The 26015-nt window shown below is 49.4% G+C and overlaps 1 protein-coding gene across 5 annotated transcripts; it reads left to right on the top strand.

Annotated features, from left to right (window-relative positions):
- The first annotated feature begins 2107 nt into the window (after positions 1-2107).
- On the top strand, positions 2108-24420 carry ptpn12 (protein tyrosine phosphatase non-receptor type 12). 5 transcript variants are annotated; one of them, XM_047022612.1, is made up of 17 exons: positions 2108-2812; positions 12174-12282; positions 12677-12753; positions 13433-13528; positions 13664-13702; positions 14002-14073; positions 14324-14383; positions 14691-14833; positions 15273-15339; positions 15568-15645; positions 15856-15978; positions 17239-17324; positions 19264-20186; positions 21273-21338; positions 22019-22132; positions 22767-22890; positions 23006-24420. In XM_047022612.1, exons 1-17 carry the CDS (start codon positions 2714-2716, stop codon positions 23013-23015), a joined length of 2286 nt encoding a protein of 761 aa, XP_046878568.1. In that variant the 5' UTR covers positions 2108-2713; the 3' UTR covers positions 23016-24420. The 5 variants fall into 5 exon arrangements, with proteins under 5 accessions (XP_046878568.1, XP_046878565.1, XP_046878566.1 ...); XM_047022609.1 differs by having other exon boundaries at positions 2111-2812; positions 22767-22886; XM_047022610.1 differs by having other exon boundaries at positions 2112-2812; positions 19267-20186; positions 22767-22886.
- Positions 24421-26015: the final 1595 nt, after the last annotated feature.

Genomic DNA, 26015 nt, shown 5'->3' with positions numbered 1-26015 from the left:
ATGACCCTATGAAATACATTGCCCTTTAGGTCTTTTAAGCCGTCAGTTTAAAGTGTTTTATGGGTGGATTTGGAGCCACCAGTCAGTAGCTCCAAGGCTATTACGTTTTGCATTTGTCTCCGCTCAAAGTGGTTCGTGCGCAACATTGGAGCTACTGACTGGTGGCTCCAAATTACACGTTACACGTTACAAAATAACGTGACAAAACTTATTGAGTCATCCACGGTTGCTGTAGCTACATTCATGGTAGCCTTTGACGGCTTTGGTTTGGCTCAACACATCGTATTGTGTTTTGCATTGGTCTCCGCTCCAAGCGAGTGTTTGTTGTTTTGCGTTTGTCTCCGTGCGCAAAGTTCGTGCGCAAGATTGGAGCTACTGACTGGTGGCTTCAAATCCACCCATAAAACACTTTAAACTGACGGTTTAAAAGACCTAAATGGCAATGTATTTCATAGGGTCATAACACAATGTTAACATTTTAAATGAGTCTTTATTAACAATTCTCGAAATAATTAAAATATATGTAGCCTATAGGCAAACCCAAACCATAACATATTGTTTTTCAAGTCTATATTGTCATGAGATCATACTGCTGATTATGTAAAAAAACAGAATAAAGGCGTAAATATTGCACTAACATGCAATTCATACAAATTAACTTGACAAAAGATTGAGTCATCCAAAGTTAATGTAGCTAGCTACATGCTATGGTAGCCTTCGGTAGTTGTTAGCTCAACAGCCTGCTAAACATTCAATCCATCGCCGTCCAAAATATATGCTCCCTCTATGGACGGCACTCTGAACAGCATCGCCGTCCATATGGACGGCTATGACGCCGTCCAAAATATCTGCTCCCTCTATGGACGGCACGAGGGACGTCCCTGCTAATCCATCGCCGTCCAAAATATCTGCTCCCTCTATGGACGGCACTCTGAACAGCATCGCCGTCCGTCCATCCATGCAAAGATCAGCAGCCATCGCCGTCAGTCTATGGACGTCCATATGGACGTCCAAAACGCAAAAAAAGATTTAGCTGCCTCTCTTTGCTGGGTTACTGGCTAAATAACAATTCAACTATTGTACCTTAACCTTTCTCTGTATGTCACTCTCTTGCAATGCTCACCTCCTCTACTAGCTGGGCCCTCCCGAGCAACTACAAACGTGTACCAGAACGTCTTCGAACACTTTGTTTTAACATGGCTGTGATCTTTCCAGTTTCAAGTTCATCATGAGACAGAACGTGCAGGCTACAACCTGTAGCCTTCACATCCTGATTAAGCATGCACGGAATGAATTCAGGTTTGAGCGACCCACGGTGCATCGCAATACTCACACCATCATACTGAATATAGTGCATCCCAATACTCACACCATCATACTGAATATAGTGCATCCCAATACCCACACCATAATACTGAATATAGTGCATCCCAATGGCGAGTTTAGACTCTTTTTAGGGGTGCTCAAGCACACGTACATTTTATCTCAGCACCCCTAAAAATAACAATAATTTAAAAAAAGAAGAATTATCATGAATTATTATTATCTTTAATAAGTTTTAGTGCTCTAACATGTTAAAACAATGTTTATTTATTGTTGACACATCATTATCGTTTCATTTGATGCTGGTAGTTCATGAAGATATGGGACTTTCTTTCTTTTTTCAATCATTCAATATTCTGCATAATAATTCATAAATGTATGAATTGTTATCCAGTGAAATTCGTGATTTATTAGCAAGGGGGTTTAACATTTTTACAAGAAACCATGTCACATTCTCATTGGGGGCTGAGCCCCCCTAGAGCTCTGATCCTAGAATCGCTCCTGATTGTATCCTATATGATCCTATACTAAATAGTATAATAATATTGGTGTTGGGACACACCTCTGGTGTTGTTTGGGACTTGGAGAGGGAGCGCATGCCAAGTACAGTCAGATCTGTCTTCCTCGCCCCCAGGTCAGGAATGCTGTCTGTCGGCTTGCCTCCCTCCTGCCCTGGTATGCACCTGGAGAACGTGTGGCAGAACAACCGCCATAAGTGGATCGTGAGTGGACGACATGGCCCACTTCTACATAACCAATTGGTTGTGGTTTTGTTTATGTATAGTTATCGGTCTGTTATCAACGTATAAACCACATAAGAAAATGTCCCAAACACTTTTGTTCCTAGTAGAACATATTTTTGCGTACGGGGAATGGGAATTCACCAATGAGACCGTGGTGACCGAGGTAGTCTCGTCGGCCAGTTAAAACGTTCATTTGATAAAGTGGCGTAAAAATCCACCAATCGCAGAGTAGTTTTATGTGTATGTCCTCCAATGGTTATAAGCTATTTCGTAGAGTGGGCGGAAATGTTATAGAGTGTCTTTTGTGCACTACGGATACTTTTGTAGCTGAAACATAGTTGTGAATGTGGCAGCAAAGAGACAGGGAGGGGTAGACCGGGTATTGTCGTTTTAGATATAGGGATTATATAGTTAGTCTCACTTTATGTGTCACTATTTAGGACCAAAAACGCGAAAGAGTTACGGTGACGACGTTTGTTTGGATTATTGTCTAACGGCGAGGATAAAGAAAACATGGGGCGATAGGGCAGCAGAAATGATTCTCTGGTAGTATTCTTAGTGTATTTATTTATTTATTTTCCTATTTTTCCCCACTTCGTATTTCTTCTCCACGCCGTGGGACAACCGCGGGACTGCGGGTTGTGAGGATGGACCAGGCAAGCATCCTACGAAAGTTCATCCAGGGGGTCCAAGCTATGCGAACCGGAGACCAGAAAGGAGAAGATAACTTTGGCAGTGACTTCATGGTGAGACGGCTATTGGGCTCCTCCGGCTCCTATTGGGGTTGTTATTTTTGGCTGAACTGGGCTATGGCCCCTTTCCTTAAAACGGTGGAAAGCCTGGTCAAAACCGACGCAAGGCACCGCGGGATGGTCATGGTGATCTAAACAAATGTTTCCTGTTCTCTCAATCACTAGCCTACCCCAACAAAATGCTGGATTCGGAGTTCAGATTACACAGTCCTAACCACTGTGTATTTGGTTTAGACTGGTATTTGTGATAAACTAGCTTAGGTATGCGGAGTGTTCGATTCCCCGAGTAAATGTTTGACTCGTTTGCCAGACTGTCTGGAGGCGAGGTAGACGACACTTCTCACGCGAGCCCCTTACTCATTTTTCCAGGCTTGTTATGCGGCCTGGCATTGTCGCCCACCTTGGCCATGTAGTTTACCCTGTTCGATATATTCTATAAATTACATGGTTTACTGCTGTGCCCCTGTAGACGCCCTCACATATTAGCACTAAGCGGAAAGGCTAGTTGACTCGCTAACCACATGTAACATTAGCCATGCGATTGTTATAATGTTGCAATCAATGCGCCCAGAGGCTACATAACTGCTTGACATGCAGGCTAAAGGCTACGCTGGAAAGGTGTTGTTGTTTTATTGTACACGGTCTCGTTGCCACACGGGTTACTAGTTACATATTGACATGGGTTTCATTAAGATGTAAGCCATTCAAATGTGGAGCTATTGTTTAGGTTGCTTCCCTGACAGGGGCTAGTCGGTAGCCTAGCGTTGACAACAACTCGGCGTTTCAACCCTTAACCTAGCCTTTCGAATTCAAATGAATGTGTAATAACAATACACGCTTTAAGTAGACTATCTTGCTCTGCAATTGTAACCAATTTGGGTTCGCGTAAAGAGGAAAATCAGTGAAGTGGGCAGACAACTTTTGTCCTACACGTCCCCCGGCGGCAACACACATTTCTCCCAGTTGCTTTCTTTGTCTTATTGTATTGTGTGACTTTTGTCTTTAATGTTGAGCTCAGAGCAGTTAATATTTTACACAGTGTATTTGCCATGTTAAAGCAAAAAGGCAATTTTGCTGGGGGAGTGTTTTGCTGTAGGCTATGGTGTGGTGGTAAGTGATGACCAGTCTGTCTGAAACAAGGAGCGTTTGCGGATGTTGCGCAAGAACCAGGGGCGTTGTAGCTTCGCAGGAGCCCGTGAGGGGAAGTGCTTTATAGATTTGGGATACGGGCTTGTTCTGGGCTTCTTGTCAGACCACGTTTAGAGACTAGCCTTTACTTGCGTCTATCCTCAAATGCTCTGGAATATTCTTAGTTACACGTTGATGACTAATTTGACAAAATCGAGTCCCATGTGAATTATGTTTAAGAAGACGTCTGTCAGACCTGCATTGTTCACAGCCTTACATTCATGACTCGAGTTATCATCATAGCTTATTATCATTCAAACTCACCAAACGGCTTCATTCCCTCCGTGCGTTACACAAGCTACAGATTAATGGTGCAAACTGGCCATCACACCAAGTAAAGTGATTGTATTCATAATGATCCATCCAAACTAGCGTAGAATGGAAATCTATACGCTGCTAGTCTGGCCTGGCTGCTATCGATGCGCTAATGCCTCTGCATGATGGACCATACCACAGGGAGTTAGCCACAACCAAATAGCATGCAAATCAATATGCTGCTAACAGAGGCTTCACCCGTTTATCAGATCTAGTGGGTTGACAATGGATAACGGACAGCAGAACACACACACTCACTCACACACACATCTCACTTACACACACACACATCTCACATACACACACACACAAACACACACACACACACACACAGGCTGAGCAGCTTGCATGCTGACAGTTTGGACGGTCTTCTCTGGGCTGCTGTCCTGAGAGCAAACGATCGACTGGGCAGCATGGGGTTAATGCTTGTACAATGTGACTTTGTGAGATTGTCACGTTCGATTAGGACGAACACTGATTGATCCAGCGCATCACAAAGAGGCATGTTGGGTGGTGAAGGGAGCCTCTGGGCACGGAGGGCTTAGGGGACTTGTGTGAAACCTGCGTTATGTCTTCTTCTCAGACAGGAACTTGTCGTGTCTTCTGCTGGCCCTCGATCAGCCATGCGTCTCCGTGGCTACAGTATGAGCTGAGTGTGTAAGGAAGTGTGTAAGGAAGAGTCAGCTGATTCAAGTTCTGCACTAAGTGGAGGAGACTGGCTGGGTTGCCAGGTTTGAGATCATGCCCAGTCAGTCAGAAGGGCCTCTGTTGTTGTAGCCCAGCATGGTGTGTCTGTGGGGGTCTGGCCCCAGGCCGGGCCAGGCCCAGGGGAAGTGTGTCATCCGGTTATCTGGCAACCCAGCCTGTCTGCTCCAGGGGCAGGAGCCGGGAGAGGAAGATGGAGGTATTGTTTGAGGCTCACGCCTGACTGTGGACAGGAGGGGAGGCCTGGAGTCTCTCTCTCTCTCTCTCTCTCTCTCTCTCTCTCTCTCTCTCTCTCTCTCTCTCTCTCTCTCTCTCTCCATAATTGTTTAGCTCTCTGTCTGTCGGTCTCTCTGTTAATTCACATGTGGTCTGCATTTTTTTTTGAAGCTCTCACACCTTAACACACACTATTACACAAGGCTTCTCTCAGAGAGAAGCAGAGGGAGGAGGATGTCCTCTGGTCACAGGGAGCATTGACTTCACCACATCAGCAACACACGCACCCACACACACACACCCACACACACAACCCCCCCCCCACACACGCACACCTTCACACCTTCACACCACACAATAACGTACAGACACTTTCCACTTAATTCTCACCCGTGTCCTATCCCTCCCCCACGTTAAACTGTGATGTTCTGTGTGAGTGTGCCAAAAGGGAGCAGGTTTTGAGGAAGACCCAGAACAGCATGTGTGTTTGGTTTTGCCTTTGATGTGCTCGGGGTAACACGCGCACACACACTGATCCCTTGCGTCTTAACCATGTCTAGACTGCCAATGTGTGTCTTAAACAAGGAGTCAACGCAGATAGTAATGATCGCATGGTGTGAATTTTATTATCTGCATCTCTTGATGATTGGAGATAATTATCAAGGAATGACCTAACGGTTTCTACACTTAATACAATAATATAGTATTCAATACACGACTGTGCTTTGAAGTGCGTAAGCCAGCATTGATGTATATAGTTCTAATGGATCACAGCTTTCCATCATGATGATCCATTCTGTTTCAAGAGTGTTTGGCTAAACCAGCCCGGGTTTAGAGGGGGATAAAGATGAAGGAAACAGGAGAGAGAGTGAGAGAGAAACACTCTGTGTGGCTTTCGCTGTTTACGGTGAAGATCTTCTACTTTTAGCTTCTGTTTGTCTTGTAATATTAATAGTGTGTGACCCTGTCCTTCCCTGGGCTAGGAGCCCCACTGCTCTGAGTCTGTACACCACGGACTGGACTAGGAGTCCCACTGCTCTGAGTCTGTACACCACGGACTGGACTAGGAGTCCCACTGCTCTGAGTCTGTACACCACGGACTGGACTAGGAGTCCCACTGCTCTGAGTCTGTACACCACGGACTGGACTAGGAGTCCCACTGCTCTGAGTCTGTACACCATGGACTGGACTAGGAGTCCCACTGCTCTGAGTCTGTACACCACGGACTGGACTAGGAGTCCCACTGCTCTGAGTCTGTACACCACGGACTGGGAGTCCCACTGCTCTGAGTCTGTACACCACAGACTGGGAGTCCCACTGCTCTGAGTCTGTACACCACGGACTGGACTAGGAGTCCCACTGCTCTGAGTCTGTACACCACGGACTGGGCTACAAGCCCCACTGCTCTGAGTCTGTACACCACGGGCTAGAAGCCCCACTGCTCAGAGTCTGTACACCACGGGCTAGGAGTCCCACTGCTCTGAGTCTGTACACCACGGACTGGCCTAGGAGTCCCACTGCTCTGAGTCTGTACACCACGGACTGGGCTACAAGCCCCACTGCTCAGAGTCTGTACACCACGGGCTAGTAGCCCTTCTTGGAGGAGGAGGAGAGGTGTTCCCGGAGGACGAAAAGATCTTGGATTAGTTTGTATCTTTTTTGTTTATTCTCACACAAAATGCTGAGCCTCTTTCTGTCACAAGATGAAAAAATAACGCTGTGTTTTTTTGTGTCACAAGACTGGAAACCCTCACTGTCACAATACACCTTCCTGATCTCTACGGTGTCACAACCCCTCTTTCATCCTCCTTCCCAAAACCACACATAAACTCTCATGTGTTCACTGAGACATTTCAGACATTTCACTCACCCTCTGGAAATGAGAGCTTGACCCAAAACCAGGGTTTCTGCATCCGAGCTGGGCTGAGTTTGTAAAGCAGTGAAGTATTTCCGCTGTGCAAGTGATTAGATTTGGTGTGTATGTGTGTGTTGGAACGGGCAGCTTGATGCGGATCAAAGCTGACCCACCAAGCTAGAACATTCCCAGAGCCCATCCAAGCCTTGTACATCACAACACACAGGAAATGATGCTATTATGCTGTGTGTGTGTTTGTGTACGTACGCGTGTGCGGGTCTGTGTGTGTCTGTGCACATGCGTTGACGGAAAATTCAGGGTGGCATGTGAACTGACTCAGTGGGGATGTTTGACTAGGTGACTAGTCCCAGCGTCCTGTTTGTTGTTTTAGCCATAGAAGAGGCGAAAGAGAACCTTTCATCCTACAAATGAGACAAAACAGCTCTTAATCCCTCACCATACACACACTCACATACATGTAGCTGGGCTGTTCCAGATGACAAGGATTATATAATGGCCCACGTGTATATTCTCAGCTAGGAGCAGCAGGAGACCTATTAAGTTCCCAGGGCTAGCCGCAGCTAGCCACTGCAGGCTAAAAGCCCAGCCCTTATCTCTGAACACAGGAACACACTCTCACTATTGGTGCTAACGGGGCTAGCACCGCTAATTCCAAATGAGCCAAAGAAACGCCTAGAGGGAATGCCAAACACAAGAGGAGGAAGGAATTGGAGGGAAGGAGAAATGAGGAGAGAGGAAGAGAAGTCAGGGCTAATTTCTGGCCTGCGTGACTCGACATCCTGTTTGGTCTGTTGAATCTCCCAGCTGAGAGAATTTTACACACACACACACACACACACACACTGCAAGCCAACATGTTCCTTACAGTATAAAAGACCATGATCCTTCTCTCTCACCCTTCCCCCCCCCCCCCATTCACCCTCAAACCTTTACTTCACACTTCCTTCGTGTCATGCTTTAACTTTTCCTTTTCACCCTTCCGCCTCCTTCACTGTTGACTATCCATATTACCTCTCTCTTCACCCACCCTCTCTCTTGTTTTCTTTCAACCTTCCCTTCTCCTTGTCTCTCTCCTTCTTCCCTTCCCTTTCTCCATCCACCCTTCTACAACTCTCTACTTCCATTTTCTATTTTCTCTTGTCATCATGTCTCCTGTCTCTCCCTCCCTCTCTCTTTCTGCCCTCCCTCTCTCCCTCTCTCCCTCTCCCTCTCCCTCTCTCTCCCTCTCTCTCTCTCTCTCTCTCTCTCTCTCTCTCTCGCTCTCTCGCTCTCTCGCTCTCTCGCTCTCTCGCTCTCTCTCTCTCTGTGTCTCTCTCTGTGTGTGTGTTTGTCTTCTAAATGCAGCCTGTCTGACCACCAGCCCAGTGTATTACGCCTGTTTTTACCTCCAACTCCACAACAGCTCCTCACACTTCTGACACGCGCACACACACACACATTCATTCCCCCCCTCTCCCTCTCTCTCCTGTAGACAGACCTTGTGGTTGGAGTGGCAGGCCGTGCAGCAGACAGTGAGCCTGCATTCCTGTAGAACTGAGGTCATGGCTGCTTGTCCTCCGCCCGCTTCTCCTCCGCCCTCAGTGCTGCCCCTCCTGTCTCCACCACGCCGGGCTCATCACCCTGACCGTCGCCGCAACAGAGGGGCTAGCGTACGTTAGCTTAGCACCATCTGGTTGTGACGCGGCATGGCTCAACCTAGCATTGTTCTGGTTGGAACCAGAATACCTAGCATCGTTGTCCAGTGAAAATCAAGGGGTCAAGTAGAGAACGACACTTCCTGGTTCGCCCCAATGGCTGGTGGGTAGGGGCCATGCGGCCTCAGCATGCCAGGAGGGAGGCTGGGGGTCAGGGAGGGGTCGGGGAGGGGTTGTCGGGGCAGTGACATGGGGACCCTGTTTATGTCACTAATGTCCTTGTGTGACAAGCTAATGCTGAGGCTTTTTAGCTGCTTGTGAAAAACACCCGACTGTTATGAGTAGAACATCCCAGCGTCTCGTGTGTGTGTGTGTGTAAGACAGTGCCTTGAGTGTCAAACTGCCATACCTGCATCCAGTGCAGCAAAGGTGTGTGTTTGTGTCAGTGTGGTGATAGGTGACCTATTTAACTGGATGCTTGAATGTGTCTTTGAGCTTGAGGGTGTTGTGTGAACCCATGTGTGTGTTTGCTTTTGTGTGCTTTCATGTTTGTGTGTGTTTGAGAGGTGACCCAGGGTGTTCATTCTGCCATCATCCCCCCCCCCCCACACACATGCAACCTTCCGCCTCCTGTTTCCATGGAAACCCGCATCCCCGTCGCCAACTACCTCCGCCTGCCGGAAACTAGCGTTTGGACCAATGGCGAGGCGGGGTGCAGAGCTACAATGGCCCGGTTGGCTGTGAATAATTCAGACCAGGGAGACTCTACTGACTTATTTAGCCAATGAGAGAAAGTAGGTTAGACTCTAACCTCTACACACCACATCTCTCTTCTTTGTCATTTCCCTCGATCTCTCCCTGGGCTAGGCTAGGTCCTGGGGAGTGGAGGAAGAGGAGGGCAGGCGAGAGCAGGGCAGGGGAGCACTTCATTGAGGAAATATGATGTATGATATATATATCTTCTACACAGACAATGACAATGTGATAGAGAGATTAAGATGCAGTAGACTCTGTGTGTGTGAGAGACCCAACTCAGCTGTCCCTGGCCACGCCCTGTGGAGGGTCTTTGAGGTTGCCATGGGAAGCAGCGGGGCGTCGCCCCATCTCGAAGAAGTACGAGAGGGGAAGATGGAGGATAGTGGATACAAAGGGGAAATTGAAGACGGGACGTTTGGGTTGTTTTTGACTTGCCTCAGTGGGGGTAAGAGGTGTGTGTGACTTTCTCCTGTGAAAGCAGAGATGGGGGGGGGGGGTAAAGTGTAAGAGCAGGGTGACAGGAAGTTAGCCCACTCACACGGAGTGTCGTTACTTCCTGTGACAATCTGGGGTTGGATACCGAGAAGAGTGAGAGAGGAAGTGAGAGAAAGTGTGACATTTGCCTGTAATACTGCAACAACGTACCCCCCTCTGTCTGACCCCCCCCCCCCCCCCCCCCCTCTCTCTGACCCCCCCCCTCTCTCTCTGTCCCTGGTGGGCAGGGACTACTGAGGGTTCAGACCCTCTCCGTCCAGTTTACGTCCAAGGTTTTGTTCATGAGTGTATTGGCAGGCAGGCAGGCAGAGAGACAGGCAGGCAGGTAGAGAGACAGGCAGGCTGGCAGAGAAACAGGCAGGCAGGCTGGCAGAGAGACAGGCTCTGCCAGCGAGACAGGCAGGCTGACAGAGAGACAGGCTCTGCCAGCGAGACAGGCAGGCTGACAGAGAGACAGGCAGGCAGAGAGACAGGCAGAGAGACAGGCAGGCAGGCAGAGAGACAGGCAGGCAGGCAGAGAGACAGGCAGGCAGAGAGACATATGTGGGGCAGTGGCTGTCTGTTTGGGAGACATCACTGCATGGTCAGACCCTGTAGGTCTAAAGATCAGGCTGCCCCATCCAGCAGCTAGAGGCTAGCTTTGTCTAATGCTAAATGCAGAGACACACATACTGATGTGTGTGTGTGTGTCTGACCCCGTCTCTCAGCAGGTTTCTGCACAGAAGCAGATGATGAAAATGTAATTTACATGAGAACAGAATAGCTGTAATGTGATTGCTGTCTTCTTCTGAGAGCTCTGTTTACCAGCAAAGCAGTCTGAGGTAAACACACACAGACACACACACATTCACCACTCCTCTGCTGTCCAGATCGGGTGTTGGTAAACGTGTTATCCAGTGTGTGTGTGTGTGTGTGTGTATATGTATGTGTAGATCTGGTGCATAACAGTAGCAAAGTGTTTAGACAAAGTATTTAGAATTCTATGTTCTTCATTATTCTTTTCATAACATATTTTTATTTCACAAAAGAAGACAATGGCTTTATGCATGTTGTGTGCACATGCTGACACTAGTGACAATGATTCTAGATGCATGGATCGAGCTTCTGTAAATTGACAGCTAATCATGACCTGTCTGCGATGGGCTGGGGAGGGGGGGGAGGAAGAGAGGGAGACAGAATGTTCGCTTGCGCCTCTTTCCTCCACGCCCACGTCGCTGTTCTCAGTCGGAAAAAGAGAGAGAAAGAGAGAGAGTGAGAGAGAGGGAGGGAGAGGGGGCAAAGAAAGCGAAGAAACCCAGTGTGGTTGGTACGTCATGTGAGTGTGTGGTCCAATGAGGATGGAGAAGGAATAACCTAGTTGCTGTTTGACCTCAGTGTGTGCGTGAAGAGTTCTAGAATTCTCCCCGGGTTCCAAGGCCACAAGTTCCTTCAAGTGGCGGAACAGCGGAACTCTTTATGGGTACAATTGATTCTACTGTCTGTTACCGTGCCACATGTGATTATGAGTTCACCCATCAGCACTCTGACTCAGAGTTAGCAGGAAGTGTGTGTGTCCCTGTGTAGGTGTGTTTCTGGGAGTGTGTGTTGGGCCTGGGAGATAATGTGCTAGAGCAGGTTCTCATTACCGAGTGTCCCAGGGCAAGCAGTGGTCTGGGAGAGCAGAGCAGCACTCCTCACTGTCACTGCAGTTTGGCAGAAGGCCTGAGCGCGGAGCTGGGCAGAGGGCCTGAGCGCGGAGCTGGGCAGAGGGCCTCAGCGCGGAGCTGGGCAGAGGGCCTGAGCGCGGAGCTGGGCAGAGGGCCTCAGCATGGAGCACAGCTGGGCCAAAGGCCTCATCACGGAGATTATGGAGTTGTTTCAAATATTGCTGAGGGACCCAAGGGAGCAGAGTGACTTAGAAAAGCTCTTGGGAGAAGGTCTGTGTCTTCCCTGTGGAGCTTCTTGAGGAGTAATGGCTTGATGAGGGACTGATGATGAGGGCGGGCCTCAGTGCGGAGCTGCACTGTGGGGACTGTGAGCCTCTGGGTGGAGCTCCAGGGATTCTGAAGCTGTGTGGTTTGAACTACGGCTAACCTGGGGAATCAATCTGTTTACCCACCTACACGAAAACATTCTTGTCACGATCCTGATGCTAACCGCTCCATATGTGGTTGGTCTCTCCGGTCTGCAGAGATTACGGAGGCTGTCCACCAAATACAGGACGGAGAAGATCTACCCCACCAACACGGGCGAGAAGGAGGAGAACGTGAAAAAGAACAGATACAAAGACATACTGCCATGTAAGGAACACACACACACACATGCAGACACACACACACACACATGCAGACACACACACACACACACACGCACACACACGGACACCAACGTCACGGACCAGCTTACAAAGCTGAACATCTGTGCGTTTGTGAGCTCGCTCTTAGCCCCTCCCACTATGACTCTGTTCAGGGGACTGCAGATGGTAGGTTAAATATAGATTAGAGTGCTTTATACAATATTACGCTTACATAATGGTTCCTGTACCTCAGACTTCCTCTCTGTCCACCCTCAACCCCCCCCCCCCCCACTCTCTTTCTCTAATCTTTATCTCTCTTTCTCTGCACTTCTTTGGCCTCTTTAAATGATACATCCCTTTCACTTCCTGTGTAACACGTGCGGCCTCTCTCTCCTCAGTTGACCACACTCGGGTAAAGCTGACGTTGAAAACCACCAATCAGGACACAGATTATGTCAATGCCAACTTTATCAAGGTACAGTGTGTGTGTGGCTGAGACACAAGCATCCCCAAAACACCTACACACACACACACACACACACACACACACACTGAGAGCCACCTTGTCCTAATGGGTCCTTGTGACATGTGATGACACTGACTATGTACCATGTACAACTGCCTGGACTTTCTCCTCCTCATCTCATCCTCCTCTCTCCTCCACTCATCCTCCTCTCCTCCTCCTCTCTCCTCCTTTCTTCTGCTGATCCATCCTGTCTCCTCTCCACTCCTCCTCATCTCCTCCACTCATCCTCTTCCTCCTCTCCTCTCCACTCCTCCTCATCTCCTCCACTCATCCTCTTCCTCCTCTCTCCTCCACTCCTCTCTCCTCCTTTCTTCTGCTGATCCATCCTGTCTCCTCTCCACTCCTCCTCATCTCCTCCACTCCTCCTCATCTCCTTCACTCATCCTCTTCCTCCTCTCTCCTCCACTCATCCTCTTCCTCCTCTCTCCTCCACTCATCCTCTTCCTCCTCATCTCCTCCACTCATCCTCTTCCTCTTCTCTCCTCCACTCCTCTCTCCTCCTCTTTTCTGCTGATCCATCATGTCTCCTCCTCCTTTTGTTTGTTCTTCCTCTGCCCTCCTCTCTTCCTGTTCTTGTTGCTGATTGGCTTCTGTGTTTGTGCTGATATGTGTGTGTGTGTGTGTGTAGGGCATTGATGGACCTGAAGCCTACATTGCCACCCAGGGTCCTCTACCCAACACTGTGCTCGACTTCTGGAGGATGAACTGGGAGTATAACGTAGCGGTGAGTAGAGAGAGAGAGAGAGAGAGAGAGAGGGAGGGGGGTTAATAGTGTTGCCGGGGACCAACAGTCTCCTCCCAGTATTCTGAACAGACGGTGAACTTCCTGCTGAGGTGTTCTGTGTGTTTCTGTTTGCAGGTCATCGTGATGGCCTGTCGAGAGTTTGAGATGGGAAGGGTAAGTCGCTTATGTTGCTGAGAGGATCAAGCTCAGGGGAAGTGCTCTGTCATAAATCCATACATCTGCCCGCTATTATGACAGGGCTTCGATTTATATGTTGGTGATCCAAAGTGTTTTTATGTCAAGCAAATCTGTGTGTGTGTCTCTCTCTCTCTGTGTCTTTCTCTCTGTCTCTCTCTGTGTGTCTCTCTCTCTGTGTTTCTCTCTCTCTGTGTGTCTCTCTCTCTGTCTCTCTCTCTGTGTGTTCTCATTCTTTCACAGTTTAACCACATTTACTTCCTCTCCTCCTTCTTTAGAAAAAGTGTGAGCGGTACTTTCCTCTGTCTGGAGAGGAGCCCATGTCCTTCGGCCCGTTCACAGTCTCCTGTGTAAGTCAACATCTCACCCTCCTCCCCTACTCAAGCGTGTGTGTGGTATGCATGCGTGCGTGTGGGTGTGCAAGCGTGTGGCTTGTGTGCGTGCGTACTTCTGTGTGTGCGTGCATGTATGCTTGTGTGTCAGATGCCAAGTCAGCAGTTCTCAGTTTACCAGGCACACAAAGAGCTAGACAGTTGTTTTGTTTTTTTATTATAAAGAAACAGACAGTGGCCTTCAACAACGTGTGTGTGTGTGCTGTAGGAATCGGAGCAGGCCAGGACAGACTACTTCATCAGGACCCTGGCTGTGGAGAATGAGAGTGTAAGTCCCAGTACATGTTTCTAGCAGCTCTCTGTCTCTGATCTAGCAGCCCAGTCTCTCTGCAACAGAGGCCTCTGTGTCGTCTACTGGGAGGGCAGCTTTCTGGGAAACTGTTAACTCAACTCTCTTTCTACCCTCCTCTTGTCTCCTCTCATCCTCCTTCACCTCCGCCCTCTCCTTCTCTTCTTCTCCTTTCCTCTCTCTCCTTCTCCTCTCCCTCCTCTCCTCCCTCTCTCTACTTCTCCCCTCCTCTCCTCCTCTCCCTCCTTCTCTTCCACTCCTCTCCTTCCTCCTCTCCTCTCCTCAGGACACTAGAAGGATAACACAGTTTCATTACATGAACTGGCCCGACCATGATGTTCCCTCCTCCTTCGACTCCATCCTCGACATGATTGGTCTGATGAGGGAGTACCAAGAGAACGACCACGTCCCCATCTGCATTCACTGCAGGTACACACACACACACACACCGTGCCATCTTCCCGCCGCGGAACTGGTTTTCATGTCCCAGGGGGGAGACCAGAGCAGGCCTATTACCCAGGAAGTCATGTGGCGTCCAGCAGGGGGTCGGGCTCTCATCAGCAGGTCTGGGGCTTCTGGGAATGGCATCAACTATTAAAGGAGCTGCTACAGGGGTGTATGACAGTATGTCTGGTACAAACACACACACACACACCTAGACACACATAGCTGTGGTTGCTATGCAGTAATGAGGCAGGAAGGCTCTAGGCAAGTCATTATCTTCCTGATGGAACACACATGGCCTACTGGATACCTGGCATGAGAGACTGTGTGTGTGTGAGAGAGAGACAGAGAGAGCTGGATCTTGGTCAGAGAAGGTAGTGACATAGCAGATATTGTGTTGCTAATGTGTCTTGTGTCTCCACAGCGCTGGCTGTGGAAGGACGGGGGCTATCTGTGCTATAGACTACACATGGAACCTTCTCAAAGCTGGGGTACTGCCACACACACAGTCACACACAGTCACACACAGCCACACACAGCCACACACAGTCACACACAGTCACACACACAGTCACACACAGCCACACACAGTCACACACAGTCACACACAGTCACACACAGTCACACACACAGTCACACACAGTCACACACAGTCACACACATGCACTCCTAGGTGGATAGGCCACTGACTGTATGGATATTTGCTTGTTGTTTTGTAGAAGATTCCAGAAGACTTCAATGTGTTCCGGTTGATTCAGGAGATGAGGACACAGAGGCACTCTGCTGTTCAGACCAAGGTAAGACATTTCTCTCTGTATTACTTTGTTTCTCTCTAGCGTGCTCTCTTCTCCTCATGCTCATTCCTCTTCCTCCTTCTCCTCCACTTCTTCCTCCTCCTCCTCCTCCTCCTCCTCTTCCCATCCCTCCTCCTCTTCCTGCTCCTCCCATCCCTCCTCTTCCTCCTCCTCCTCCACCTCTTCCTCCTTCTCTTTTTCCTCCTCCTGCAGGAGCAGTATGAATTGGTCCACAGAGCCATCGCCCAGCTGTTTGAGAAACAGCTGCTCCTTCTGGAGGGCCCTGCCAACTCAGAGATACCAGACGGCATGGTGAGGACATACACACGCACTGAGGTGAACACTCTCTTCCTCTGCTGTATGGAGTGTGTTCGTCCTACTCCCTGTTGTAGAAGTGCAGAGTCAGATATTTGAAATTCCATTGTGGAAACAGCACGACTAGGCATGTTACCTCTGCCTGCTACTGCTATCTCAGACACACTCTCTCCCCTCACAATCCCTCTGTAACACACACTCCACGTAATAAAAGCTCTCTGTAACACACCTTTCCTATAACACACTCATGAGCTGTGTGCGCTCAGTCTACAGGAAGTGCTGAACAACAAACCAGCACACACACACACACGTAAATGCATAAACACACTGTTTTCTGTTTCCAGGAAGCACATTTAACTCCCACCAGAAGCTGATGGTGAGAGCAGATGTGGTAGTCAGACAGATGCTGTTATACACACACACACGTCTTGTCTTCGTGTTCTAAGAATCCTCCTTGGCCTCGAGGAAGCTTAGTTTCTTACAAGAGAGAGAGAGAGGAGGAGGAGGGAAATGGGGGGCGAGTTTTCACATTGACAACTGGCAGTGGGATTGATCTCTCTCTCATACACACACACACACACACAGAGCTTGTCTCTGATTCTGAAAGGAAAAGACCGGATGCTGCTTAGCTATGAGTAAGACACAGGGAAATAACTGAGCAAGTCACAGGGGAGGAGGTGGGAGGGAGGGAGGGAATGAGGGAGGAGAGGGAAGGATCTGGCAGTGTGCCAGCAAAGGAAGCTGACTTCCTGTTTAGAAAGGAGGGTATCTGTGACATCATTCTCCCATAATGCCTTTGGAGCCTGAGAATTGGACCACATCTGGGAAAGAGAGAACGGCAGAAACACAATCAGTCCTAGACACGTCTAGAAAGTATCTTGTATAAATTAGGACAACACAATGACAGACAGACAGGCTGAGAGATACGCAGAGGTATGTAGATTGATAGCAGGCAGGCAGACAGGCAGACAGGCAGACAGGCAGACAGGCAGACAGGCAGACAGGCAGACAGGCAGACAGGCAGACAGGCAGGCAGACTGATTGACTGGTAGACATTCAGACAGACAGGCTGGGAGACAGTATTAATGTTTGTCATACTCTGTGAACCAAACATGTCAGTACAAACTCTGTAATAGGAACATGGGTCTGGATTAGGAACAATAGACACACATACACACAAACCCAGAGTGGAGACCTGATTTGACCCTCACCCTGCCTATCCTTCTTGAAGTCACGTGACCTGCAGACTCCAATCATGACTCAGCTTTTTGACTTCCTCAGGATGAGAGCAGCCCAGAGAAATCAAGCCACCAATCAGACGAGGAGAGGTGGGATACCCCGCCCCCTAAGCCACCCCGCATACGCAGGTACTGTGTGTGTGTTGTTATGTCTAGTCTTCTCTAAAGACAAAGTCACGTGCTGTTTAGAGCACACAGCAGTCACCGCAGGTCTGCAGTCAGGGTTATTTCAGTAGACTTATCTATGTTCATAGTGTCTCACATCTCTAGTGAAATACTGCAGGAATTCCACTGAGAGTCACGTCAAGGACACACATAGTGAGTCACAATGACTCACTCAGACGCACGCACACAAACACACTTGGGGCTGTAAGCTATGGGCGTGAGCTGAGCTAAGATTGTGTTCTTGGTTGTGATGAGTTCTTTCAGCAGTCACCCCCTGAGGACCACTAGGCCTCCAGGTAGCTAGCAACACCAGGGGCGTCGGTAGCGTCCGTAGCTACCGCGCTAGCTGTAAAGAGGAGCATTAGCTTAGCATTGCTGCTTCGGTGGAGCGCTGCTCTCTGGGTGCTGTACGCGCTCAGATCGGGCCAACAGGCAGCAACAGCTGTGACCTCTGACCCCTCTGATGACATCATAAAGGGACAGAGTAACAGACCACCCACACACACTGGTCGGGCCTGATTGCCAGTGATATAGTAACAGTTATGTCTCCAATTGATACCATCTCTGGGTCATATCCTGACTAAACGGACAATGGAGTCAGATGGCTGAGCGGTTAGGGAATCGGGCTATTACTCAGAAGGTTGCCGGTTCGATTCCCGGCCGTGCTACATGACGTTGTGTCCTTCGGCAAATAAGGGACTTCACCCTACTTGCCACAGGGGGAATGTCCCTGTACTTACTGTAAGTCGCTCTGGATAAGAGCGTCTGCTAAATGACTAAATGACTCAATGTAAACGACAGTCAGTGCTAAACGGCATGTTTCCCAGGACGTGTGTTTTACAGAGTCATGCGCTACCAGGCCACACCTGATCTATTCTGTCATGTGCTCTTAATCTGGCACCCAAAGTCATCATTCCAGTGCTCTGTGTGTTTCTGTGTGTGTGTGTGTGTGTGTGAATATTCCATTCTGTTGTGGTTTGCTGTGTCACCTTCATTCTGCCATCTCAATATTCTTTCAGTTAAATCTGGTCGAAAAAGATACCTCTCTCACTTCCCGCGTTCTGATTCTTGTCTGTCTTTCTTTTTTTTACCTCTCATTCCTCTCTCCCTTCGTCAGTCTATCTCTCATTCCTCTCTCTCGTCTCTTGTCATTCTCACTTTCTCATCATACTGTCGTCTCTCTGCCCCCCCGCCCCCGCCCCCCCGTGGTCTTCTGTTGTCACAGTATGACCTCACAGCTCCAGATACACAGCTCCTGGTGTTATTAGTGGTCCCCCTCCTGATGATGTGTCTCAGTCTGAGGGAGCTCTTTGTTGTGCAGTCTACTGCACTCCAGACGCTACACATTAGAAACACATTTGATGCAGTAACATTTGACTAGCCAGCCACTGCCATAATTCATTGAAAGACTTGTTTATGTGAGGGGCAGGGAATGTGTTTTTCTTATGTGACCAGGTTGGCATCCAGGCTGTGTGCTGCCTCCTGGTGGTGAGAGAGTGGGGTACGTTTTTGTGGTCTGTGGGTTAAACTGACAGCACCTCTCTCTCTATCTCTGTCTCGCTCTCTCTCTGTTTCTCTGTCTCGCTCTCTGTCTCTCTCTGTTTCTCTGTCTCTCTCTCTGTTTCTCTCTCTCTCTGTCTCTCTCTCTCTCTCCCCCTTCTCTCTCTCTCTCTGTTTCTCTCTCTCTCTGTCTCTCTCTCTCTCTCCCCCTTCTCTCTCTCTCTCTGTCTCTCTCTCTCTCTCTCTCCCCCTCTCTCTCTCTCTCTCTCTCTCTCTCTCTCTCTCTCTCTCTCCTCTCTCTCTCTCTCTCTCTCTCTCTCTCTCTCTCTGTCTCTCTGTCTCTCTCCCCCTTCTCTCTCTCTCTGTCTCTCTCTCTCTCTCTTTCTCTCTCTCTTCCCCTCAGCAGTCAGGTCGAGGGGGATGTGAAGGAGGAGATCCTGCAGCCTCCAGAGCCCCGCCCCGTCCCCCCCATCCTCACCCCATCTCCCCCCTCCGCCTTCCCCACGGTGACCCAAGTCCGCCAGGACAACGACCGCTACCACCCCAAACCAGTCATCCATGTCCTGGCCCAGGCCCAGCAGAACCACAACCCCCACAATGCACAGGGGCCCGACCTCAACGAGAACTACAACAAATCAGGCTCGGACAGCCTCCAAGCGCCCGAGAAGCCCCCGTTGACCCCGTCCTCCCCCTCCTCCCCTTCGCCGGGCGACGGAGGCGGCGAGAAGCGGCCGGAGAGGAAGCTGAGCATCGAGATCAAGAAGGTTCCGCTGCAGGAGGGTCCTCGGAGCTTCGACGGAGGCAACATCCTGCAGCGTAGCCACGCCTTCAAGGCCCGCCACTCCAACAACGTCTCCTTCTCCGAGGACTCGGGGGCGGGGGAGAATCTACCCGGGGGGCAGAGCCAGCCCGGGGGGAGGGGCAGCCCCGTCCCCCTCCGGCCCAATCACCTGGCCCTGAAGGGGGAGAAGGCGGGGCATGCCGCCTGGGCCGCGCCCCCTGGCCTAGAGAAGAGTCCAACCACACCTGAAAAGAACCGCGTGCGAGACTCCGCCCCCCAGCCCTGTGGCTCCGCCCCCGTCAGGACTGCTCTGAGCTTCACCAATCCCCTCCACTCAGACAACTCCGACGCGGAGGGGGAGGGCGAGGCCAAGAGCTCGAGAAACTCCGCCCCCACTCCCGTCTCATGTAGTGTCTCTACGGCGACGGCAACGGTTTCCAAGGCGCCACACCATAGCGACCAGATGCCCAGCAGGAAGGTGTGGCCGATGTCCATCGCCGGGCAGAACGCCTCCAAGACGCCGTCGCCAACGGGAACGCAATCAGGTACGTAGCCGCGCAGGTACCGAGCGGGGACTGGTAGGGTGCTTTAGGGTTCGCTTGATTTGTGTCATCTTGCATGGAGACTGTATACTCTGAGGGGTTGCTCCACGGTTTGATTCTGCCTGGTGCACCAAATCAAAACCGCCCCTCAAGTATTTCTGAGATTTAAGTACGCTGTGAGATGAATGTAAAGGTCTGTCCAGCTGGCAGGACAAGTGTAGAGGTTCTATTCATATGAAAGGGGGGGGGGCTGAATTTGTAAGGAATGTCATGAATGTGTGTGTGGGATCTCTGTGTGTGTGTGTGTGTGTGTGTGGTGTGGGATCTCTGTGTGTGCGTGTGTGTGTGATCTCTGTGTGTGTGTGTGTGTGGTGTGTGTGGAGAGGAAGATTGTGTGTGTGGGTCTCTGTTGTGTGTGTGTGTGTGTGTGTGTGTGTGTGGGATCTCTGTGTGTGTGTGTGTGTGTGTGTGTGTGTGTGTGTGTGTGTGTGTGTGTGTGTGTGGTGTGTGGTGTGTGTGTGTGTGTGTGTGTGTGTGTGTGTGGTGTGGGATCTCTGTGTGTGCTCCCGTGTACACTGTATGAAGTCTGTTCCAACATTGTGCACGTTGTCCTGGCATCAGATCCACAGACAGGATCAGATCCTGGGTTGTGTTCTGGCTCACTGATCACCTCTAAATCTCCTGGCGTCATCATCATGTCGCCTCTGATTGAAGCTCCTAATGGAATGGCCTGCGTTGGAGCGGGCTGCTTGGGGTGCGGGGATATGGTCTGCGCTGTGGGTGTGGGCTGCTTGTGACGGACCGTGACTGGTTTAGACTGGTTTTGACTGGCTGTGACTGGCTGTGACGGGTGACTTTGGTCCGAGGGGGTTCGCCTTAACTGCTGATCTTGGATCAGTGTTCCAGCTTCCACCTCATGTTTGAAGTTGGGATCTGGGGAGGCCAGCTGACCCTGGGACAGCTTCCATGGGGCCGCCTGGGGCAGGTCGGCACATTGGCTGCTTATTCTCTGTTTTGCCACCTTTTTTGCCGTCCGTTAATCCTCGTCCTCCTCCCCACCCCCTGTAACGTGTGATGTTGTCTGCCCAGACAGTGACGAGGACTCACCTCCCCCCCTCCCTGAGAGAACCCCTGAGTCCTTCATACTGGCCACAGGTGCGTCCCCCTGAATCTGGTCTGGCCTGGCCTGGCCCAGCCTGGTTTGGTCTAGCCTGGACTGAACTGGACTGGCCTGATCTGGTATAGCCTGGACTGGTCTGGCCTGGCCTGATTTGGCTAGTCTGGTCTGATCTGCTCTGGTCTGTCCTGGCTGGAAATGACCTGGTCCCACACTGACTCCATCAGTATCACTGCTGTCCAGCTAGTTGGTGCAGTGCTCTATACCACCACAAGGGGGCGCAAGTTATTTGAAGTTGAAGCACGTCAACATCTGAAGCATCCTTGATCTCCCTGGTCTTTTTTTGTCTTTGTTAAAACCTTCTACACCATGTTAGTAGTACGTTATTTGACTCAGGCCATGTGTGGATGAGTAATGATAAGCTGTGGCTCGTAACACAAAATAGCAGGGGAGGGGGAGGAGAGCAAGGGACATGAAGGATTGTGTTGATGCCTGTGTAATAGTCTTTACATAACGAAATAAAATGAAACTTCATTCCTAATAGCACATTTCATACATGGGCGATAACAGAATGCTTCTGAAAACGAGGCAAAAACAAGAATACAATTAAGATGGTAAGATTAAATAAAACGACTTGATTGGTTAAAGCTGGAGTGATTTCTCTCTCTCTCTTTCTCGTTTAATTCTCTCACTAATCGTGTGTTCTTGTTCCTTACAGACCCAACAGAGGTGAGGTTATTGGGGGCTGTGGAGCAGAGTGATGCAGGGGAGAGGGCTGGACCAGGGCCAGGGCCAGGAGCCAGCATGGGGTCTCCTCTCAGATCACAGAAAGGTACGTGCATGTTTCAGAGAGGCTCCTCCTGACACTAGGGCCTACACGTGGCAGGACACTCAGCCGCTCCTACGTGTGTGTGTGTGTGTCCAAACTTCCATTCTGTCAGTGTCTTTGAAGTAACCCCTTACAGTGAGGGCCATGCTCCCTCCCTCCCTCCCCTCCCCCCCCCTCCCCTCCCTCCCCTCCCCTCCCATCCTCTGCCTCTGAAATGCTAAACAGCCGGGATGGGCAGCTCTCTCATAATTAATCTGATCACCACCGCAGATCTCCGTGAAAATTAATCAGTCATGCCTTTCTAACCAGCGAAAAGGCTCTATCTGTCTATCTGTCTCGGTCTGTCTAGCTGTCTCTGTCTGTCTCTGTCTGTGTGTGTTGTTTGGTTGTCATTCTGTCTGGCAGGGTGTCTGGTTCCACTTCTTTATTACTCCTCTCTTGAAGCTAGTCTCTCTCTCTCTTTTCTCTCACTCTCTTCCACCCTAGCCTCTGTACATGGAGCCTGTGTTCAAGTGTCATAGTAATTTCCCACAGTCCTCTCTGTCCAGTGGAGTCAGAGAGCCAGCTAAGCATAGGAAGGGTACCTTGCTACACACTCATCTGCTGACGTGTGTGTGTGTGTTTGTCTGCTCCCTAGACGTGTCCGGAGAGAGACGGGACAGTAAGGGCGTGTCTGAGCCCGCGGGCAGGGTGGCCCTGCCTGGCCCCGTCACTTCTGGGATCGCAGCAGCGGCAGAGACCAAGGCCGCAGAGACGGGTGGGTGAGTGGAGGAGAGGACGTGTGCTGTGGGGAGGAGGGGTACATGGGGGCCAGATGGAACAGATTAGCACTCCACTGGCCACGCTAACCTCCCTTTCTTTTCTCCTCTCTCCCAGGGTTCGGTAGGCGATCCACACAACCCAAAGGCCCCAGGGAGCCCCCCTCGAAGTGGACATGACAACCCCCCCATCCCTCCTCTCCTCACATGCTAAAACCTCAAAGCCCCCCCACTGTCCCCCCTCACCTACACGCTCCTTTAAGTGCCACTGTATCCCAGGGAGAAGGCCCCTGAATGCTGTTCCATCCTTTCATCGACTCTCTTTCCTTCCTCCTGAACTGCCACCCATCTGCAGAGCAACATGCATGAACTACCCAAGGTGCAGCGCTCCACCGGTGCGCTGTACTCTCGCTGGTTGCCAGGGGCTCTCTGTGTGTGTGTGTGTGTGTGTGTGTGTGCTGGTGCTATTCTTCTAATCGCCGTAGATACAGAACTCCTGGAGCGGACTGTTCCAGTTATGCATCACTACCAAGTCGGCCATGTTGGATGTTCCTGCCTAGTCCCCTTGGTTCCTATTGGAGTTGTTTCAGTGTTTCTCTCCTTCTTTGCTGGGACCATGTACCTGCCTTATCCTTCGAAAGAAAGAAAGAGAGAAAGAGAGAGAAAGAAAGAAAAAGAGAAACTGACATTCTACTTCTACACCTCTTCTGTTTCTTTCTTTAGCATTTCGGAAAGACACTTTCTTGTCTTCTGTGCTTTGAGACTTGTGACAGAAGCGTGTGGCTAGGGACTGAGGACTACTGTTGGATTTTGTTTTTGTTCTGTTTGTTTCGATCCTCGCTAACTTCTCGATAGCTCCAGTTATATATGCATTGTTTAATAAATGTACAGGGCGACTAGGTATATAATATTTCAGATTTTGCTGTCTTAAGTATTCTTAATAACAGAAGATGTAAGAAGTCAGTGCATGAGTCTCTGTCCCTGATAAGGTTGCCCAAACTGTCAATAGTTTTGCCCTCCTTTTGTTTCAGCAAATACTTCAGGGTTGTCATTGTTCTATCTTGTTTTTTTTTTTTTTCATGTCTCTAATTATATGTTCAAAGTTTTAATTGACTGGACTTTGGTGAAAACAGCCAGTCCTATCACAATGGCAAACGGGCTCAAGATAAGATTGTAGTAATAATAATAATGCTCTTTTTTGTAAATTGTATTCTAAAGGTTATTTTTGTATACACTGTTGTTGGTTCCATCATGCCCTGTTCTCTTCTCTACTGGACCACTGGACTTGTTTTCAGAGCCCCCCCCCCCCCGTGCCTTTCAGAGAGCACCCAACTTCCTCATCCTCCTCCAATCAACATCCATCACTGGAGCGAGTGCAGTGTGTGTGTGCTCTGTGTCACCTCTGGGACTCTCTCAGCTACTCCCCCCTCCCACACACACACACATGCATACACACACAAACATATAACACACACATCTGTTTGTATGTTGCTGAACTCAATCGACCTGTCAGTAAAAGAGAAAGACATCAGATGACACTCTCTTGACTTGTTTTCCTTCGTGTGTGTGTGCTTGTGATATACACTCCTGGTACGAGCAGAGATGAGTAGATGGAATCATCTGGGGCTCTTGTAAACACGACAGGAAGTGAGCTCACCGGGGGGGGGGGGGGGGGGGGGGGTTCTGTCAAACCAGGGGCTTTCCTCCCCTGCACTAATATAACAATCATTTCCTCACTGCAGGTGGGAGTGCAGGGCACCCAACATCAGCTCTGAACACGTCTGCAGACATGGGGAACCAGTAGGGAGTCGGGTGGCTGAGTGGTTAGGGATTTGGGCTCGTAATCTGAAGGTTACCGGTTTGATTTCCGGCTGTGCCAATGACGTTGTGTCCTTGGGCAAGGCACTTCACCCTACTTGCCTCGGGGGAATGTCCCTGTACTTACTGTAAATTGCTCTGGATAAGAGTGTCTGCTAAATGACTAAATGTAAATGTAACTACATTTAGACCAGCGGCTTTTCCCCCCATGCTGTTAACTTGGCATGAAATGCAAAAGCACTCCTGCAGATTAGTGGAAATGTTTAAACAGATCTTGAGGGTCTTTCCCATGCATTCATTTAGCATACTGATTAATGGCAGGTGGGAAAATATGTGAATGCAATACAGTGCACACAGATATGGTTGGTTTTGAGCTGTATCACACACTTTTTATTATTCATTTCATGAACATATACAACAATATTCTATGTAGAGAATCCTGAGCAGTATTTATACCTTGCCTGCTCTGTCTGTCTGCCCTCAGATTATCTGTGTTAATGAGGTGTCGCAGTTTAATAAGTATGTGCAAACATTGCTGTTGATCAGTATACTATTATGGATTCCAGAGGCGTATAGTCGTTAAATGAGATGGGGACAGAATAATTGATTGACGTTGCCTTTTCAGTTCCCTTTTACTATAAATGGAACATGGCATAATTGCTACGTTGTTCTGTTCCATAAAATAGACCGTTCTGTAGAAAACATCTGATATATTTTCCACATAAATAAAAGCACAACAGTATATGCACTCTTGACAGTTAGTCCTTGTGTTATAACTCAATTGACTCAGATGACATTCTACAGATGTTTAACGGGAGGATTGGGTTTGTGTACCAGGTTGTTCACTGGTTGGTAGCAGCTGCCATAGCCAAGCGAAATCCCTTTGACCTATCTCTCTCCACTTATTTCTTTTTATATCTGGCTGTTTTTCTCTCTCTCGCTCTCTCTACCTCCCCCCACCCCCACTATTTATTTCCTTTTTATGTAGAGAGGTGCTCCCCACTGTGTTTTCCCCGGAGGAAGGCAGAGGAGGTGACTGTTCGGTCGGCCAGACAGTTTGTCATCCCCCAGACCGCCACTCTGTCTCTCAATGCCTGTGTCCTACAGTCCTTGGCGAGAGGCCACGAGGTCAACAGCGGACAGAATTAGAACAAGTTATGTTTTGAATATTTTGTATATTATTTTTACTATCTTTCGTAGCGAACACATCATTTAGTGGAACATGTATTAAAAATCGATCGAAGGCCAGGGTATATGAATTGAAAATATTTAAAGGACTATTCTTTTCATCTGCATGAAAAAGAACAGCA

Source organism: Hypomesus transpacificus, chromosome 7, assembly GCF_021917145.1.
Source record: "Hypomesus transpacificus isolate Combined female chromosome 7, fHypTra1, whole genome shotgun sequence".
In the NCBI taxonomy this organism is placed as follows: domain Eukaryota; kingdom Metazoa; phylum Chordata; class Actinopteri; order Osmeriformes; family Osmeridae; genus Hypomesus; species Hypomesus transpacificus.
The sequence above is the reverse complement of the archived record's forward strand: the minus strand, read 5'-3'. Positions and strand labels throughout refer to the sequence as shown.

Bases quoted from the DNA above. Each gene is read 5' to 3' on its own strand.
- ptpn12 (XM_047022609.1), top strand. From the start codon at position 2,714: ATGGACCAGGCAAGCATCCTACGAAAGTTCATCCAGGGGGTCCAAGCT. The intron at 17,325-19,263 runs GTACTGTGTGTG...TCTTCCCCTCAG, and splicing joins AAGCCACCCCGCATACGCAG to CAGTCAGGTCGAGGGGGATG. The intron at 22,133-22,766 runs GTACGTGCATGT...TCTGCTCCCTAG, and splicing joins TCCTCTCAGATCACAGAAAG to ACGTGTCCGGAGAGAGACGG.